This window comes from Oryza glaberrima, chromosome 2, assembly GCF_000147395.1.
Source record: "Oryza glaberrima chromosome 2, OglaRS2, whole genome shotgun sequence".
Lineage (NCBI taxonomy): Eukaryota > Viridiplantae > Streptophyta > Magnoliopsida > Poales > Poaceae > Oryza > Oryza glaberrima.
In genome coordinates this window covers 11,721,299-11,737,949 of record NC_068327.1, presented here as the reverse complement: position 1 = coordinate 11,737,949, position 16,651 = coordinate 11,721,299, and the positions used below count along the sequence as shown (strand labels likewise).

Genomic DNA, 16,651 nt, shown 5'->3' with positions numbered 1-16,651 from the left:
TGTACTGAAGGTGATAATCCACATTCTTTTTATATATGTATATGTCAGTAAAATAAATAGTAATGCTTCATACCACACCTAATGTATCTATTATTTCTTATTTTGCAACTATCTGCCTTTAGCCTTTGCAATTTGTAGATGGACGAGCTCATGAACACAAATGAAGTATGAACAGTTGGGGAGCCTCATATGTGAGATAAATGACTAATCCGGAGGATATGTTTTTTTTTCTTAGTTTTTATTCTTAATGTCCACATTTTGTAAGAGTTCTCCACTAACATGCTCTGCTGTATGATTCTCAGTTCTATAGTGTGGTCACAACACTAGCTGTCAACTACTGACTGCTCTCTTGGCTCCCATATTAGGACCAACACTATTTGTTGACACTTTAACATTTGGTGAAATTTATCATGTGCACTGAATGATTTGTGAATTTTGTAAGACAATTCTATTTCATCAATTACTGTTTCTCCTTGCTCATTTCTAATATGCAAATGATCCAAATACATACTATATAAAAAAAATACCGTTAAGTTTATTTCTCTTCTGATATTGGACGGGCGCAGCGAAGCGCGCAGTTATTTCTAGTTATTATTATTATTATTATTGCTGCAGCTGCTGCTGTCGCTGTCTGTTTTTCAGCCTTAAGTGTATTGAAGTGGCGATGTCCAAATATAACAGCAAGTAAAAAGTACGGATGTACCGGTACATATGCCGTTAGTCTTAACAAACAATGTGGTTAATGTGACTGTCTAGGTCAGCTGTCCTTTCGAGAAAATATGGCGCAAACATCCGTTACTGTCATTGATCATGCCCACTACAAAATGCAGAATATAAACATGCATGCACGAATGTTCCTATCTAATTCATAAATCACACGATATAGTACGGTAGCTATAGTAGCCCAGCTTGACACTTGGAAGTTACAACATCAAAGAGCTACTAGCACATAGAGGCATATAGAAAAATACAATATATCGCAATAAATCCATCATGCAATATATGGCGCCCTATCATTAGTATAGTATTATTGATCGTTAGCTTATTCTGATCAGAAGATGAAAAGGCAAAGCAAACCTCACTATTGGTCCCCTCTCCGTATATGTTGCATGGATAAGCATGCACCACCAACATAACCACAACAAAACTGGAGACGTCTCCCGCTCCAACTAGAAAAAGGATGGTCGAACCAACAGTTTGGCCGTTATTTAACTGCAAGAAATTATTGAAAGCCCTCCTTCTCCAACTCTCACTCCCTACTTAAACCCCAGCCCTAACACCGCACAGTACAGTAGTAGCTATACAGAAAGCAAATTAATTAAGCATCCAAAATGGCTTCCTCCCCAAGCACAGTATTTCTTGTACTGTCCCTAACCCTAGCCACCGTCTCCGTCGTCGTCGTCTCCGGCGCCGGCGAAGCGCCAAGCCCGGCACCGACGGGGCCCCTCAACCTGACGGAGATCCTGACGAAGGCCGGGCACTACAACACCTTCGTCCGGCTGCTCAAGGACACGGAGGTGACGTCGCAGGTGAGCAGCCTGCTGAACAACGACCGGAACGGCGACGGGCTGACGGTGCTGGCGCCGACGGACGCCGCGTTCGGGCGGCTCCGGCCGGGGACGCTCAACCGGATGGACGCGCAGGCGCAGGCGGAGCTGGTGCTGTACCACGTCCTCCCCAGGTACTACGGCTTCGTCACGTTCGAGACCACCACCAACCCGGTGCGCACCCAGGCCTCCGGCCAGCGCGGCGTCTGCACCGTCAACGTCACCACCGCCGGCGAGGACAGGGTTCGCGTCTCGTCCGGGGTGGTGGAGGCCGAGCTCGGGAGGCCGCTCCGCGACGGCCACCCGCTCGCCGTGTACTCGCTCGACGCCGTCCTCCTCCCGCCCGACATGTTCGGCCCCGGCGCCAAGAAGGACTACGGCGCCGCCGACGCGCCCGCGGCGGCGGGGAAGCACGGGAAGCCGCAGACCGCGTCGTCGTCGTCGGTGGCGGCGGCGCCTGACGAAGCGCCGTCGAAGGAGGTGGACGCCACGGCGACGGCGGCCGCCGGCAGGATGGCGCCGGCGGGATGGGCGGCGGCGTTTGCAGGGGTCGTGACCGCGGTGGCCGCCGTGAGCCTGCTCTCGTATTGATGAGCAGGCATGCATGCGATGCAGGCGATGCACATATCGTTAATTTACATTGGGTTTTTGCTCGATATATGCTACGCACAAGCACGCTCGATTTCGCGCTGTTAATATGTTGTGTACAAACAACATTGCATTTTGTTTATCAGATGTATACCTTGTGAATGCATGTTTTACATTCCAAGTTACTGCACCGATGTAGTTTAATAATTTATATATACGCTCAACTTTAATTCGTACACGCTGTGTGTCATCTGAGTCAAATAGTACTTGTACTTGTTTTGTGCGTCAGTACCTCAGTGGGGACCACCTATACATTTGTCGACAAATTTTCTATTAAAAATTTGACAGATGTAATTATAGTATAATCATAGTGTAATTACACTGTAACTTGTATGTAATTACACTGTAACTTGCATATAACTACAGTGTAACTTGTATGTAAGTTTCACGTAATTTTGAATCGTTAGATCTATTACAAGATTTGTTCTGGTGAGGAAGAAAAAAATCACAGCACACACATATGTGAAAGAATTTATTCCCAGGACCTCTATTTTACTGAAATAACATGTTACTGAGAGATTCTCGAAAGTTACATATAAGTTACATTATAGTTACAGTGTAATTACATGTAAGTTACAGTGTAATTACACTACGATTGTACTGTAATTACATCTGACAAATATTAGAGGGAGAAATTTGATGACAAATATCTAGCAAAATCGCCTCACTGTGTGGGGTGGGACGGGCCGGATCGATCCAAGCATCAGCGGGGGAGCTATAATAAAACGAGGGGAGTTCCCACCACACTGGGTCCGCACATTACTGACAGGCCCATATCATCACCTCTGACGGGTTCGGCTCTCGCATCAATGATCAATGGCAGTGATGACTGCATCTCATCTCTAACGGGTGGAAGCCTGTCAATGATGATTAACACCTCTAACGGGCCGCATAAAAATAACCCGTCACAGATGAGAGTCACTTGTGATGGGTGGCTCTTTCCTGCCATCTGAGGTGATAGACATCTCTGACAGGTTTAATTCACCACCCATAGCTCACGACATGAAGCAACATCTCAAGATGCAAGACACCATAACTTTGCACTTTATTGACATATCTGTTAACATCAGAGAAATAGCTACACATGAAGCACATCCACACAAGTACATCACAGATTACACAACTTGAGTGACAATATACATCACACCAGTAATAATCCCCATCTTAACAAACTACAAATCCACACAAGCAACCGAGAATATAACCCAATCTGAAATGGCAATGAAAATTTGCAAGATAAGAAAAATCAAGCATAACCTACAAGAGTCAGAAACGGCGGCAGCGCTCTTGGGTAAAGGAGACGGTGGAGGATGCTGGCGGTCGGTTGGGGGATCCAGCTGCTGCCGGTAGGGTGGCAGAGGAGGAATCGGGGGAGGGGGGAGGCCGCGGACGCCAGCTATGGAATGGAGGTGGCGGAGGCCCGATTTGGCGCCCGACAGTCGGGTGGCGGAGGAGAAGGCGGCTAGTGGTCGGGGGAGAGGCCATGGTGGCCGGATCTGCGTCCCATAAGTCCACGAGATCCAGTGGCCAGTAGTCGGTAGGCAGGAAGGCGGCTGCCATCAAATCCGTGTCCCCTAAACTCGTCGAGTCCAAATCCTGCGGCCGACGGTGGGGTGGCTGAGGAGGAGGTGGCTAACCTTTGGGGAGAGGCCGCGATGGACGGATCCGCGCCCCGTAGGCAGATCCGAGCAGATCCGGCGGCCGGTGGTCAGGAGACGGGGGAGGCACCGGTGGCCAGCGGTCGGGAGGCGTCGGCTGGAGATGTGAAGGAGAGAGTGATGAGAGGAAGATGAGACAGGAAGATGAGGACGGGAGGAGAAGGGGCACAGGGGGTGGGGTAGGTGCGGGGATGAGGGGTGGGAGGGTTTTAAGTTATCTCTGACGAATATAAGATGTTAACTCGTTTGAGATGAGATATCTCATCTTTGATAGGTTGCAAACTTAACACCCACCACAGGTTGAAGGTCACCTGTGACGGGCCTATATGTGGGCCCATTAGAGATGTCATGTGCTGTGTTCTGATATAGGCCCGTCATACTGTCATAGATGAGTTCTTACCTGTGACGAGTCATCCCCTTGAGCCTTATCTACAATAAGTTTTAGTTTAACCCGTCAGACATGATGTCATCTGTGATAGCTACTTCGGTCCGTCATAGATAGGCCATCATAGACAAGCTGATCTGGTTTACTGTCCACTCGCTTGCTTTACTTGATACAGATGTCTAAGTTTGAACTAACAGAATATATATATGATGAAAATAGATAAACTAGCTCAAAATTTTCTAAACTGAATTTCTGGGCACCCGTATAAATACGTAGGTCCGCCCTGCAAACGGCGGCTCCAATAAAATAAAGCCGCTCGTGTGCATGTGTGTGGGGAGGCCTACCGGTGCCGGAGAGGGTTGTTCATGAACTTTTTTGGTCAGCAGTTGTGCACTAGAACTAGGCCTGCAAACCACACAACATGTACGTGTGCTGCGTCTGTTGTATGATAAGCTCCATTGTCTGGTCACAAATTGATTGAAACTGATATTGTTTGATTCATCTTAACGTCCTCTCCCCGGCCAAGTTCAGACTATTGACCCTGGTTACCACTTGTGGAGAAACCATCTTTACTCGATCGGCCAAAATCCACAATAGTCCTGGTTGTAATAAAAACCGGGATTAAAGATTATCTTTAGTCCCGGTTTAAAAGTTTAGAGCTGCTTTTTAATCTTTAGTCCCGGTTGGACTAAAGATCTATTTCTAGTCCCGGTTGATAACACCAACCGGAAAAAAAGATGCATACTATCTTTAGTCCCGGTTGGTGTTACCAACCAGGACTAAAGATCTATTTTTAGTCCCGGTTGGTTGGCGGAGAATATGAGGCATCTGCCATCTGCGAGATCGAGGAGGAGGAGGAGACGGGCAGCCTTATCTCTTCACCTCTTCCTCCCCTGACCTTATCTCTTCATCCCATCTCTTCCTCTTCCTCCTCTCCTCTAACTCCTCTCCTTCCCTCCCCCATCATCCCTTCATCTTCCTCCTCTCTAACTTCTCTCCTCTAACTCCTCTCCTTCACTTCCCATCATCCCATTGATAGATCGGGCGGCCGGCGGCCTTGCGGCGCGGCGGGGCAGAGGCCCGGGCGGCGGCCTCGCGGCGGCGGGCGGCGCGCCAGCGGGCGGAGGCCCGGGCGGCCTCGCGGCGGCGCGGCGCTGCGGGGCGGAGGCCCGGGCGGCGGCCTCGCGGCGGCGGGCGGCGCTGCGGCGCGGCAGCGGACCGGGGGGCCTCGCGGCGGCCGGCGCGGCAGTGGCCGGCAGCCTGTGTTATTTTTCTTTTTTTTTTTAAAGAATTTGTGATTCGGATCTGTGTATTTGATTTGTGTGTGATGTCCATAAATATGTGATGTATTTGTGATGAATTTTGTAGAAGTTGTGATGTAATTTTGTTTTAAGATTTTGTGATCTATTTGAATATGGCCGATTTGGGGATTTGAGGATAATTTATTTGGGATTTTGGGATGGGGATGGAGTGAAATCAATATATTAAAAACACAATGAAGAAAAGAAAATAATAATAAAGTAACCGATCTAGCTAGGCTAGCTCTATCTTTAGTCCTGGTTGGTAACACCAACCGGGACTAAAGATAGATTTTTACTCCCGGTTTTTTTACCCGGGACTAAAGATAGTGATCTTTAGTCCCGGATTGGTAGTCCCGGTTTGAAAACCGGAACTATAGGGGGGTTACGAACCGGGAGTAAAGCCCCTTTCTCCAACAGTGTACATTACCCAAGGTTACGTAGACGTCACTTAGTTTATTAGGTGTGTTATTATATAGCTTCTTTTTAGGGGCCAAAGCAACTGTGTTTGGGCTTGAAATACTGAGTCAGCCCTTTGACAGAGGGAAAAAAAAAGAATTAAGTCGATTCTGCATCCCTTAATTATGTCCAGTCCAATTGTTGTGCCTCGATCACGATACAGGATATAAAAATTCTCTCAACTTTAGAAACCGGATCGATTCATCTCCTCGATGGTAATTATATGTCCAGTCCAATTGTTGTGCCTCGATCACAATACAGGATATAAAAATTCTCTCAACTTTAGAAACCGGATCAATTCATCTCCCTCGATGGTTTGCGAGGTGATTTTATCTAATATGGTACTTACGTGGCAGATTGATCGACCAGGTATTCGTCCAACATGGCAGGTAGGTGACGCTTACATTGCATTACAATCGAAAAGAAGAAGATACAAATAAAAACCCCAAATGGAGCTGTTCAACAATCAGACCAACAAGGCAACAACAACCCATCTCCAGTTCGATCCCCACTAGCAAGCGTGTGCATGCTCACTGTCTTTGCCGTGAAGAGCTCGACCTCGCGGAGCGACTTTTGCTACGACAATGAGCGACAGCCAACACGGCGCTGCTGGCGGGAATTGAAGGTTCCCGCCGCCGCCACCCGTGACGACCTAAGACGCGTAGGCGCACTGTGGCGGCCGAAGTTCTCGACGGCGTGATCCTCGTGTCCTCCACGGCATTCCCGTACAACTTCCTCGTCGCGCTCGAGGCCAGCAGCTAGTAGCTCCGCGCGCCGGTGGTGATGGCTCCTCTTGCTCTATGTCAGCGTCTCCGAGGCCGCTGCCATCGGCCTCCTGCTCGTGTTCATCTGTCACCTTCGTGGGGTTGAGTGCGCAGGGGCATCGACAGCGAGTAGTGAGCACGACGGCCGCACCCACCTCGATCCCCATCCCGGCGCGACGACGACTGCTTCTCCTCGGCAGTGGCTATTGGCGGGAAGGAAGGGCCTCGGCGTCGGTGGCTCCTCTCCGTAGGAAAGCGAGCAGCAGCGGGAACCGAGCGCGCGGCCTCGGCTCACACCTTGACACGTACGTGCATCCCTTCATTCTCGCTGTCGCTGACCTCCGCGCCAGTGTCGTTGCCCCTGCCAGTTGAGCGAGCCGCAGAAGGAGCAGGGTTAATCCTATTGGTTATGCCGATTTGATCGGGTCTCACCAAAATACCGAAATTTTAAAAATTTTGATTCAAAATTTCCGAAATTTTAAATAAAATTTAGTTAAATTTGAATAAATATTACCAAAATTCATGAAAAAATTGAAGTAATTTCATCCGAAATTTCCAACTCCGGGAAGGAGGGTAGGAGCCACGGCCAGCCGAGGTGAGAGGGAAGCCACGGTAGGGAGGTAAATTTATCCGGTTTTCAATAGTTAAGCGAGTCTTTATACCTGGTTGTACGGTTAAGAGATGTGAATTAATTAAACTTGTCATATGATTGAGGGATGCAAAACAAACTTTTTCCAGGAAAAAAATAAAAATGAAAGACAGCACAAGGACCTCATTTTTTCGCTTATGCTTATACTTATCAGCCAAAATTAAAATTTTCAACCTTAAATTTGGAACTTATTTTGAGGTTTTTTCATCGAAGTTTATTTTTCAGCCTTTTCTTTTAGATCGCTAAGAACACGTATATAAAAGTTTTATTCACAAATTACTTTTCGTTTACAAATATGTCGTTTCGCTTATTCCATGAATAAGAGAAACGATGGCTCCGCAAATCTGTTAATGGGGCCAGACCCGATCATACTTCCACATGTGAGCTATCGCCACACAAGTAGGAGGACTATCAAGAAAAATCTCGCGACGGTTTCTTTTAAAAAACTATCAAAAATTAACTATATTACGCCACACTAAAATTAACGTAATTTATATAACTATATTGTATTATAATTTATATATAAATTTTACATAAGTACTAGAAACAAACGAAAAATCTATATATCTTGTACGGATTATACAGTAAGTTTTATAGAGATTAAAATGTTATTACAGTACAGCTATATATAGGGTAATAACACTATGGGACAATTGCTCATTTGACCCTATTTTAGAGTCTAACTACTAATCTGACCCTACTTTTCGTAGTTTGCTTATTTGACCCTGCTTTTCAAAAAGTTACACTGTTAGGGTTTCATTTAGGAAAAAAAAAAGATCAAATTATTATTCAAACTGACCAAAATACCCTTGAACTCAACACTATCATCTCACTCCCAATCCTATCCAGTCACTCTCAACCCCATCTCTCTCGGCGTCGGTGCGCAGAGGCGGCAGCAGCTGCTGCTCCGCGCGGAAGGAGGGAGTCGCGGGACCTCGTCGCCGCGGTGTGCGAAGCGAAGGAGGCGCGCGGCGCGGGAGCCCGCCGCCACCGCCAAGCGCGGAAGGAGGCGCGCACGCAAGAGGAAGCGCACGGCGCGGGGCGCGAAGGGAGGCGAGCGGCTCGGGAGCTTGCCGCCGCCGGCCGCGGAAGGAGGCGCGTGGCGTGGGAGCTCGCCGTCGCTGGCCGCTAGAATTTTGCTGCTTTGTTTTTGCTGTTGCTGCTGCTCTCCATCTCTCTCTCGCCTCTCTTTGTTCTTGCCTGGTGCTCTCCTGGTCAGGAGGATGGCATGCTGCTGGTGCTGGAGGGATTATGTAAATTTTTTTGTGAAATTTATCAAAAATCTGTCAAATGTATGTTAAGTTTCTCAAAAATATATCAAATCTAAGTGAATTTCGTCCAAAAAAAGTTAGAACTATTTCAAAATTGTCAAATCACTCAAACCTAAGTTAAATTTGTCACTTATGTTAGTAAAAAAATTGTCACATTTTTAGATAAAAATACACGAAATTAGGCAAGCAAAAACTTTGAAAAAGTAGAGTCAAATGAGTGGGGGCATAAAGGCTATTTTTTTCTAAATTAACACCGTTACGTTGCCTTAACGGAATAGGGCCAGACCGAACGTTCGTTTGTAAAAAAGAGGGTCAAAAGAGCAAACTTAGGAAAATAGGGTTAAATTGATAGTTAGACTTTAAAATAGAGTCAAAAACGCAATTGCCCCCTAACACTATATAGGTAGTAGATAGATTTCAAAGTTCAATATATAAGAAAGGTTCAATTGATAAGGATTTATCAATCATTCAGGGGTGGCAAGCCTAATAGTCTACAAGTAAACTACCTCAACTATATTTCAAGGGTAAAGGGAAGAATAGTTCAGAAGAACACTACAAGCAAAGAGTGATAACGTTTGCAGATTCATCCCAAAATTCTTTCGGTGAGTGACATTTCACTGCTAAGAATATTGTGAAGAATATAACTTTCGGCCGAAAAAGTGAGACATATGTACAAAGTTGTCTCCACTTTAGCTAAATGAAGGAAGCCGTGAAGAAAAAAAAAAGGAAGTGCTACTCTGTGGTGTTAGCCAGCTCGTGAAATTACAGAGTTGAGAAGATAAGCACGAAGCACCGACAAAGCCTCCTTCTCTAGCCTCTATAAACGGAGTTGGTCCAGCTAAAGAGCACAGACCAGAGAAGCAAGATCCTCTAGCTTAGTCTTTAAGAACCTTCAGCCTCTTAGTCCTGTAGTAATGTTAATAATTTACCTTTCTAGTATATTGGGAGCAACAAATGTTATATAAACGGTCTAAGGTGAGAAAACTTGTCTGTACCTTTCTTTGGGGTCCCGAAAGGGAAAACCATATGTAAGCTTACTTGTTTAATATGAAGTAACTTTCTTATATATCATTGTTTGTTTGTTGAGAAACCTCTTTGGTAGTTCTTATTCTTAGCTTGCATCTTGTATAGGCATCCGGTGGTCCTTGTATCTATAGAGAAGTGTTCTCTTTGGGTAAAACTGCCTAGAGAGGCAGGAGAAACTACTACTCTTGCTTCTCTGGTGTGTTCTCTTCAGCTAGACTGACTCCTTCTATAGAGAGCTAGGAGGCTCGTCAATGCTTAATGCTTATCTTCTCAACACTGTGATTTCACGAGCTGGCTAACATCAGCGGAGTAGTACTTCCTTTTTTCTTCACGACTTCCTTTGTTTAGATAAACTGGAGATACATGTGTACATATGTCTCTCTTTTCCGCCAAAAATTATATTTTTCGCAGTATTCTTAGCTGTGAAATGTCACTCATCGAAAGCAGTTTTGGATGAGTCTGCATACATTAGAAATATAATTGAGATAGATTATTTGTACCTTTTACCTTAGAAAGCTTCTTATATAGTTTCTTCCTTTTACCTATAATTGAGGTAGATTATTTGGACAATATTAGGCTAGTTATTTATCTCTTATTTTAAAACACTTTCAAAATTTAACTTTTATACTGTACTAAAACTAACATATATAATTTCTATGAGTATTTCGTATTATAATTTATATATAGATTTTACATAAGTATTGGAAACAAAGATACATTAATTCTATATATCCTGTACGGAGTACATTGTAAGTTATATAGAGATTAAAATGTCATCACAGTACAGCTATAGTGTAATAACACCATATACTAGATAGATTTCAAAGTTCTTTCACCCAAAAAATTGTGATGGGTTCTTTAGCATTTGCACGTAGAAGCATATATATATATGCTCTCCTCCACATGCGCGCTGCATGCATGCAAAAGCGCTCGATGATTGACTCTTGTTAATTTATATACTCCCTCCGTCCCACGTCCCACGATACGGATTTTGAGTTTTTATTGCAACGTTTGACCACTCGTCTTATTCAATTTTTTTTTACAAATATAAAAAACGAAAATTTATACTTAAAATACCGTAGATAATAAAGTAAGTCAAAAAATAATAATAATTTAAAAAAATTTTGAATAAGACGAGTGGTCAAACGTTGCAAACAAAAACTCAAAATCCCTTATATTATGGGACGGAGAGAGTACATGGTTAATCTCATGGTTGAAAATTAGATGTAAACGAACAAATTTATTTTTCACTTGAATGTAACGTAGATATATAATTTACTAACCATTATCCAAAACTTTGGTTTTGTTCACCGAAATTTCTGTGCATAGGATTTGTTGAGAGATACGTATGGTATTGTGTGGCGCAGTCTTATCACAAACAGTCAGCTTATAAAAAAAAAACAACCTTGTACTCATATCATAGCACCACGAATCTGGACATACTCTATGTCCAGATTTATTGTACTAGGATGTATAGTACGATATTGGTTTTTTTAATGGAGGGAGTACGCTGAGTACCTACGTACTGTCACTTATTGAAATGTACTCTCTTCGTCCCATAAAAAACCAAACTAGTACTGGATGTGACACGTCCTAATACAATAAATTTGGACATAGTCCCTCCATCCCAAAAAAATGAATCTAAAACTAGATATGACATATTCTAGTACAATGAATATGGATATAGGTATGTCTAGATTCGTAGTACTAGGATATGTCACATCTAGTACTAGGTTGGTTTTTTATGGGACGGAGGGAGTACATCTATCTAGATTCGTTGTACTAGAATATGTCACATCCAATCATAGATTCACTTTTTTTGGGACGAAGGGAGTACATGTTTTTAAAGGAAAGAGTTGTATCCTATCTTACTATAAAGTTATCCCTCACTAACTTCTTAAGCTTAACATGCAAAGATGTCACATCATCATCCACTAATTAACAAGATGCCACATCATCATACACTAACAATCATCATATTTAAACAATTAAACATCATGCAAACATGCTATATCTTTATAGTTTTTATAATTTAAGAGCTTTTCAAATACAAACATGTTAAATTATCATCCAACATAATTCACATAAAGTTTCAATGTATATCTTTATTAAGTTTTATGATATCCTATATACTTATATAGTTTATCCTCACTTAGTTAGTGCTTAAATGATTAATCTATGGTCTAAATTATCTTTCTCCTTTTTTCTCTAATTAAGTCATATCACATCTATTGTTTTTAGCCTTTAGATGATTAATCTACGGTCCAAGCTATCTCCCTACTTTTCTTCTTCCATAAAGTCATACCACCTTACTTTTTATGTTTGAATCACCATTCTACATACTATTTAAATTTAAATTATCATAAACCACATTAATTTACTTAAGCTGATATTATCTAGCTATCTTACACGTTATTTTTTTTATTGTTATCATACTAAATTCCCGCAGCAATGCGCGGGGTTTCACCTAGTTGTTTTAAAATTTTAGCCCATGAGCTGCTGTGGTGTTTAAGCGGACTGGGGTCAATTAGCTAGCTTGGCGGCCGGGTCCCTGCCTACAAAATGTTGAGGATATGTTGTTATATGGTCGGATGACTCGGGTCATCTGACCCTGGTGGTAGTAATGTGGATCCTCCTTGTCCAAATATCTTTGTTTCAAAATATAAATATTTTAAAATCTTTTAGCAACGATTTAGATTATTTTAAAAAATGCACAGTGCCTTTCACTACATAAAATGTTATGCGTAAGATGAAGACAAATTTAAATTAATGAGATGTTACTATAGGACACATAAGCTTTTATTTTTGAACTTTTCATATTGTCGGCTTTTGAAATCCTTTTTTTTAAAAAAAAAATGGTCACCTCTTCCATGGAGCATCCTAAACATTTTTTATAAGCAAAATAAAGTGTAATTTCGCCACAGAAAACGGTGCATAAACCTGATGAAATAATAATAACCTAAGAGAATATAATTAAACTTATGTAAGATTGGCCGGCTGCTCGGTGTGGGGATGTTATATTTCACATGTAGCAGGGGTACGTTCATCACCTGCACATTGTCTGGACGCCGCCACGTACGTACGGGCCAGCTGCCACACCAGCTAGCCGGCCGGCCGTGTACGTGAATGTGACGTCGAATCCGACGATCGAGGGGACCGTCTCGATCGACCTGATGACAAACCGGACGAACGATGCAGCAATCCGACCCATCGAACAGGGGATCAATATCATGCATATCGGAGTATCTTGTATGTCATGACGGTATATGTGTATGTGTGTGTGTCTATATATATATATATATATGGTTACGTGGCTACAATATGTAACTCTCTCCGTTTCATATTGTAAGACCTTTTGGACTAACATAGATTTATCCATTAATCAATGTATATGTTTTTTTATATATGTCTAGTTTCATTAACATCTATATGAATTTGAGTAATGCTAAAAAGTCTTACATCGTAAAACGGAGGAAGTATGTCTTAGCACGCAGTTAGTACATTCGTTTTTTATATACACTCTCCATTTTTATATATGACGTTTGTTGATTTTTTACATCACCACAACTCCAGAAAAGCACTTCGGTACCAGTTGGGAATCCCCTTGGGTGCCGGTTTTCCCAACCGGCACCATGGAGGCAGCACGGATGACTTCGGTCATCGGTGCCGGTTTCAAAACCCTGTATCTATATGTGTGTAATAGATGCCGGTTTGTAGGTTTTAAAATCGGCACCTTTGAGACGTACGCGATCCAAAAAAAGGCTCGATGCACTGGATTGAATAGAGCCGATACATCGAGCGCATCCACCCCGCATCACTGAACTCCTAAATCATTGTAAGCAAATCACCTACGGATAAAGTGGACACAGTGACTTCAAGACCGCTGATACAATAGGTCCCCACCAAAGAAGAACAACCACAAGGACCCACTGGTGGGACAACCACGAGGACCCACTGTCATAATAGGACTCTAATGATGATGACTACTACGAGAACGGTGACAAGGAGGAGGGCATGGAGGCCAAGGCCGAGGCTGAGAGGAGGCCTGTCACCATGATGTGGTGATGGCAGTGTCTTGCATAGCCGAGGCACAGGAGGAGGGCCTAGCACGGTTGTGGCATAGGTGGCGAGCGCCTGCGATGCGGAGGTGTTGCTGGATGAGGCGAAGGCTAGGGTGCCAGCCAGATGGTACTGAAAACGGTCACGGAAACTCTCGATGCAACCAAGCATTGTTTCTGTATAAGGGGTATCATTTCCTACCGTACTGTTTATAGCTATTTATAAATTTTGTTTTTTTAATTTCTTTATGCGTCGTATTAATGTCGACACTGAGTAGCTTAAATGATAAATATGATCAATTATCGGCCGATCCATCGTCGTTTCCGAAGAGATCCTACCGATTCCGACCATTTTCACCCCTGGTAGAAAGCACTAGCAGAAGGGGAGACGGAGGAGAACGCGTGGCACCAGACTCATCTCCTTTCGATTGAACAATTTATTCCCATCGAGAAGTAGGCTTATATATTTCCCAATTTTGCACAGGGTACTCTGCTCTAGGTAGGTAGCCTAGGTGAGGACACAGGTGAGGGCTGTCTGAACTAACGGTTGGCAAATGAGCTAACAGCCAACAATTGTGAAGTACTCCTACCTGTGCTAATTGCATGAATTAAGAATTTTGTATAGAAGTGCAGAACAGTAGTGAAATACGAAGTAGTAACATAGATTGTACATGAAAAATTAAGGATTTTTTATTAACTAGTGGTTGGTCCATGATTATATATAATGAAACTGTGTGAAAAACCAACCAAAAGTTACACACCACCATCACCAGCTTACACTCATTCAAGCTCTACTATCCAACATCACTCGAGGTTCTTTTGGAGAGGTTACGAAAGAAGAAAAAGACCATGATGCTCTCATTAAATAGGGTGTGAGTAGTGGTAGATGGGTGATCGACGGTAAGATGGTAAAAAATATTAAATACTAATTAATTAATGGAATAAATATACTATAGGATTTCTTATATTTTGAGATAAAGTTTGAATTTTGAATCATATATTATATATTATAAGACAGAGTACTCCATCCGTCAAAAAAATATTTGTCCTCATTGTCATAAGATAGGTCACATCCTATTTTAAGGCTGTCTTCATGTTGCTCCTGGTTGGGAACTAATGCCTTGCGTACGGAAAACGGAGCAGTCTATTAATACGTGATTAATTAAGAATTAGCTAATTGTTTTTTTCAAAAATGGATCAATATGATTTTTTAAAGATTTTTTTAAGTAACTTTCGTATAGAAATATTTTATAAAAAAACACACTGTTTAGCAATTTGAAAAGTGTGCGTGTTAAAAATAAGGGATATGCGTTGGGAACCTGACTAACTAACGCAGCCTAAGTTGGCTCTAAGTAATAAGCTTACAGCTTTTATTAACCTCTCTCTGCCCAACATTAACCCGCTTCACTCCAAAGCACCCACACCCATCCACCAGCTCACAATGTCATGTCACTATGCATCTCACACTTCTCTCTCCATCCCCACCTTCACGTTCCTCGCCACAACAACACGTACAAAACAAAAATTCCCACTCACATGCAATATATGCATATGCAAACCTCTCCTACCTCACACTCCACCCTAGCTAGCCCACTACACCTCCTACACCCTCACCATCCAATAGCGCAGTGACAGTGCCAATGGCCTCTCACACCACCCTCATCCTCCTCCTCCCTCTCCTCGCCGCCGCGGACGTCGCCCCTGCGCCGGCGCCACCTGCGGCGCAGACGATCAACCTCACGGGCATCCTCGAGAAGGGCGGGCAGTACAACACGCTGCTCCGCCTCCTCAACGCCACCCGCGTCGGCGAGCAGCTGGGCAGCCAGCTGAAGACCACCTACGACGGCCTCACCTTCTTCGCGCCGACGGACGCCGCCTTCGCCGCGCTGAGGCCGGGCACGCTCAACGGCCTGAGCGACCAGGAGCAGGTGCAGCTGGTGCTCTACCACGTCCTCCCGCGCTACTACACCCTCGCCACGTTCCAGACGGCCAGCAACCCGCTGCGCACGCAGGCCACGGGCCCCGCCGGCGTGTACACCGTCAACGTCACCACCACCACGGGGCAGAGCCTCGTCAACGTGTCCACCGGCGTCGCCGCCGTCCCCCTCGGCACCACGCTCTCCGCCGACTTCCCGCTCGCCGTCTACTCCGTCGACGGCGTGCTCCTGCCGGAGCAGATGTTCGGGAAGGCCAAGGCTCCCGCGCCGGCCGCCGCGCCCGCGTCCGCCGCCGGGAAGGGCGCCAATAAGGAGCACAAGAAGGGCGGCGCCATGCCCAAGAATGAGGTCGCGGCCACCGCGCCGACGGCCGGAGCTGGAGGAGAAGATTCAGATGACAGCGCCACCACCAATGCGGCGGCCGTTGCAGGCGCGGCCGGTGTGGTGTGGACTGCTGCTCTCGTGGGGATTGCCAATCTTGTCATCGCGTAGAAAGTGTGTGCTTGTCTTTTTCTCCTTCGCCGTTTTCTTTCGTTTTCGTCGTTGCATATGTTTCATTGCACGTGTCCTATTTTGTATGTATGCAAGAGTATTTATATATGTTGATGATGATTCACTCAGTGAAATTTACTGGCTTCTTTTGGTCTTTCCATTGCATGTGCCCTACTTTGTCTGTATCTGAGAATAGTTATATAGATGATTCACTCAGTGAATTAAATTCACTCTTTTATATTTCTTTCCTACGGCATGTATGTATAAGAGTTTAAGGTGGCCTTTTTGGGAACACATAACCTATATTAACAAGGATGATAGCCCACGCAGGGCATGTATATTATAGTCTGCATTTGAGAAACTTCTAACAATTGAATATCAACCATATGGGACCATATCCTATATGAACAAAAGCTTCCCGTGCACAATCAGTGCACACCAACTAGCACATGTCACGAA

The 16,651-nt window shown here is 44.2% G+C and overlaps 2 protein-coding genes across 2 annotated transcripts; both read left to right on the top strand.

Moving 5' to 3' along the window:
- The first annotated feature begins 1,276 nt into the window (after positions 1-1,276).
- Positions 1,277-2,500, top strand: LOC127763976 (fasciclin-like arabinogalactan protein 13). Its single transcript, XM_052288779.1, has one exon. The coding sequence runs from the start codon at positions 1,332-1,334 to the stop codon at positions 2,136-2,138; it is 807 nt and encodes a 268-aa protein (XP_052144739.1). The 5' UTR covers positions 1,277-1,331; the 3' UTR covers positions 2,139-2,500.
- A 12,833-nt stretch (positions 2,501-15,333) lies between these two features.
- On the top strand, positions 15,334-16,380 carry LOC127764252 (fasciclin-like arabinogalactan protein 6). Its single transcript, XM_052289105.1, has one exon. The coding sequence runs from the start codon at positions 15,404-15,406 to the stop codon at positions 16,190-16,192; it is 789 nt and encodes a 262-aa protein (XP_052145065.1). The 5' UTR covers positions 15,334-15,403; the 3' UTR covers positions 16,193-16,380.
- The last annotated feature ends 271 nt before the right edge of the window (positions 16,381-16,651 follow it).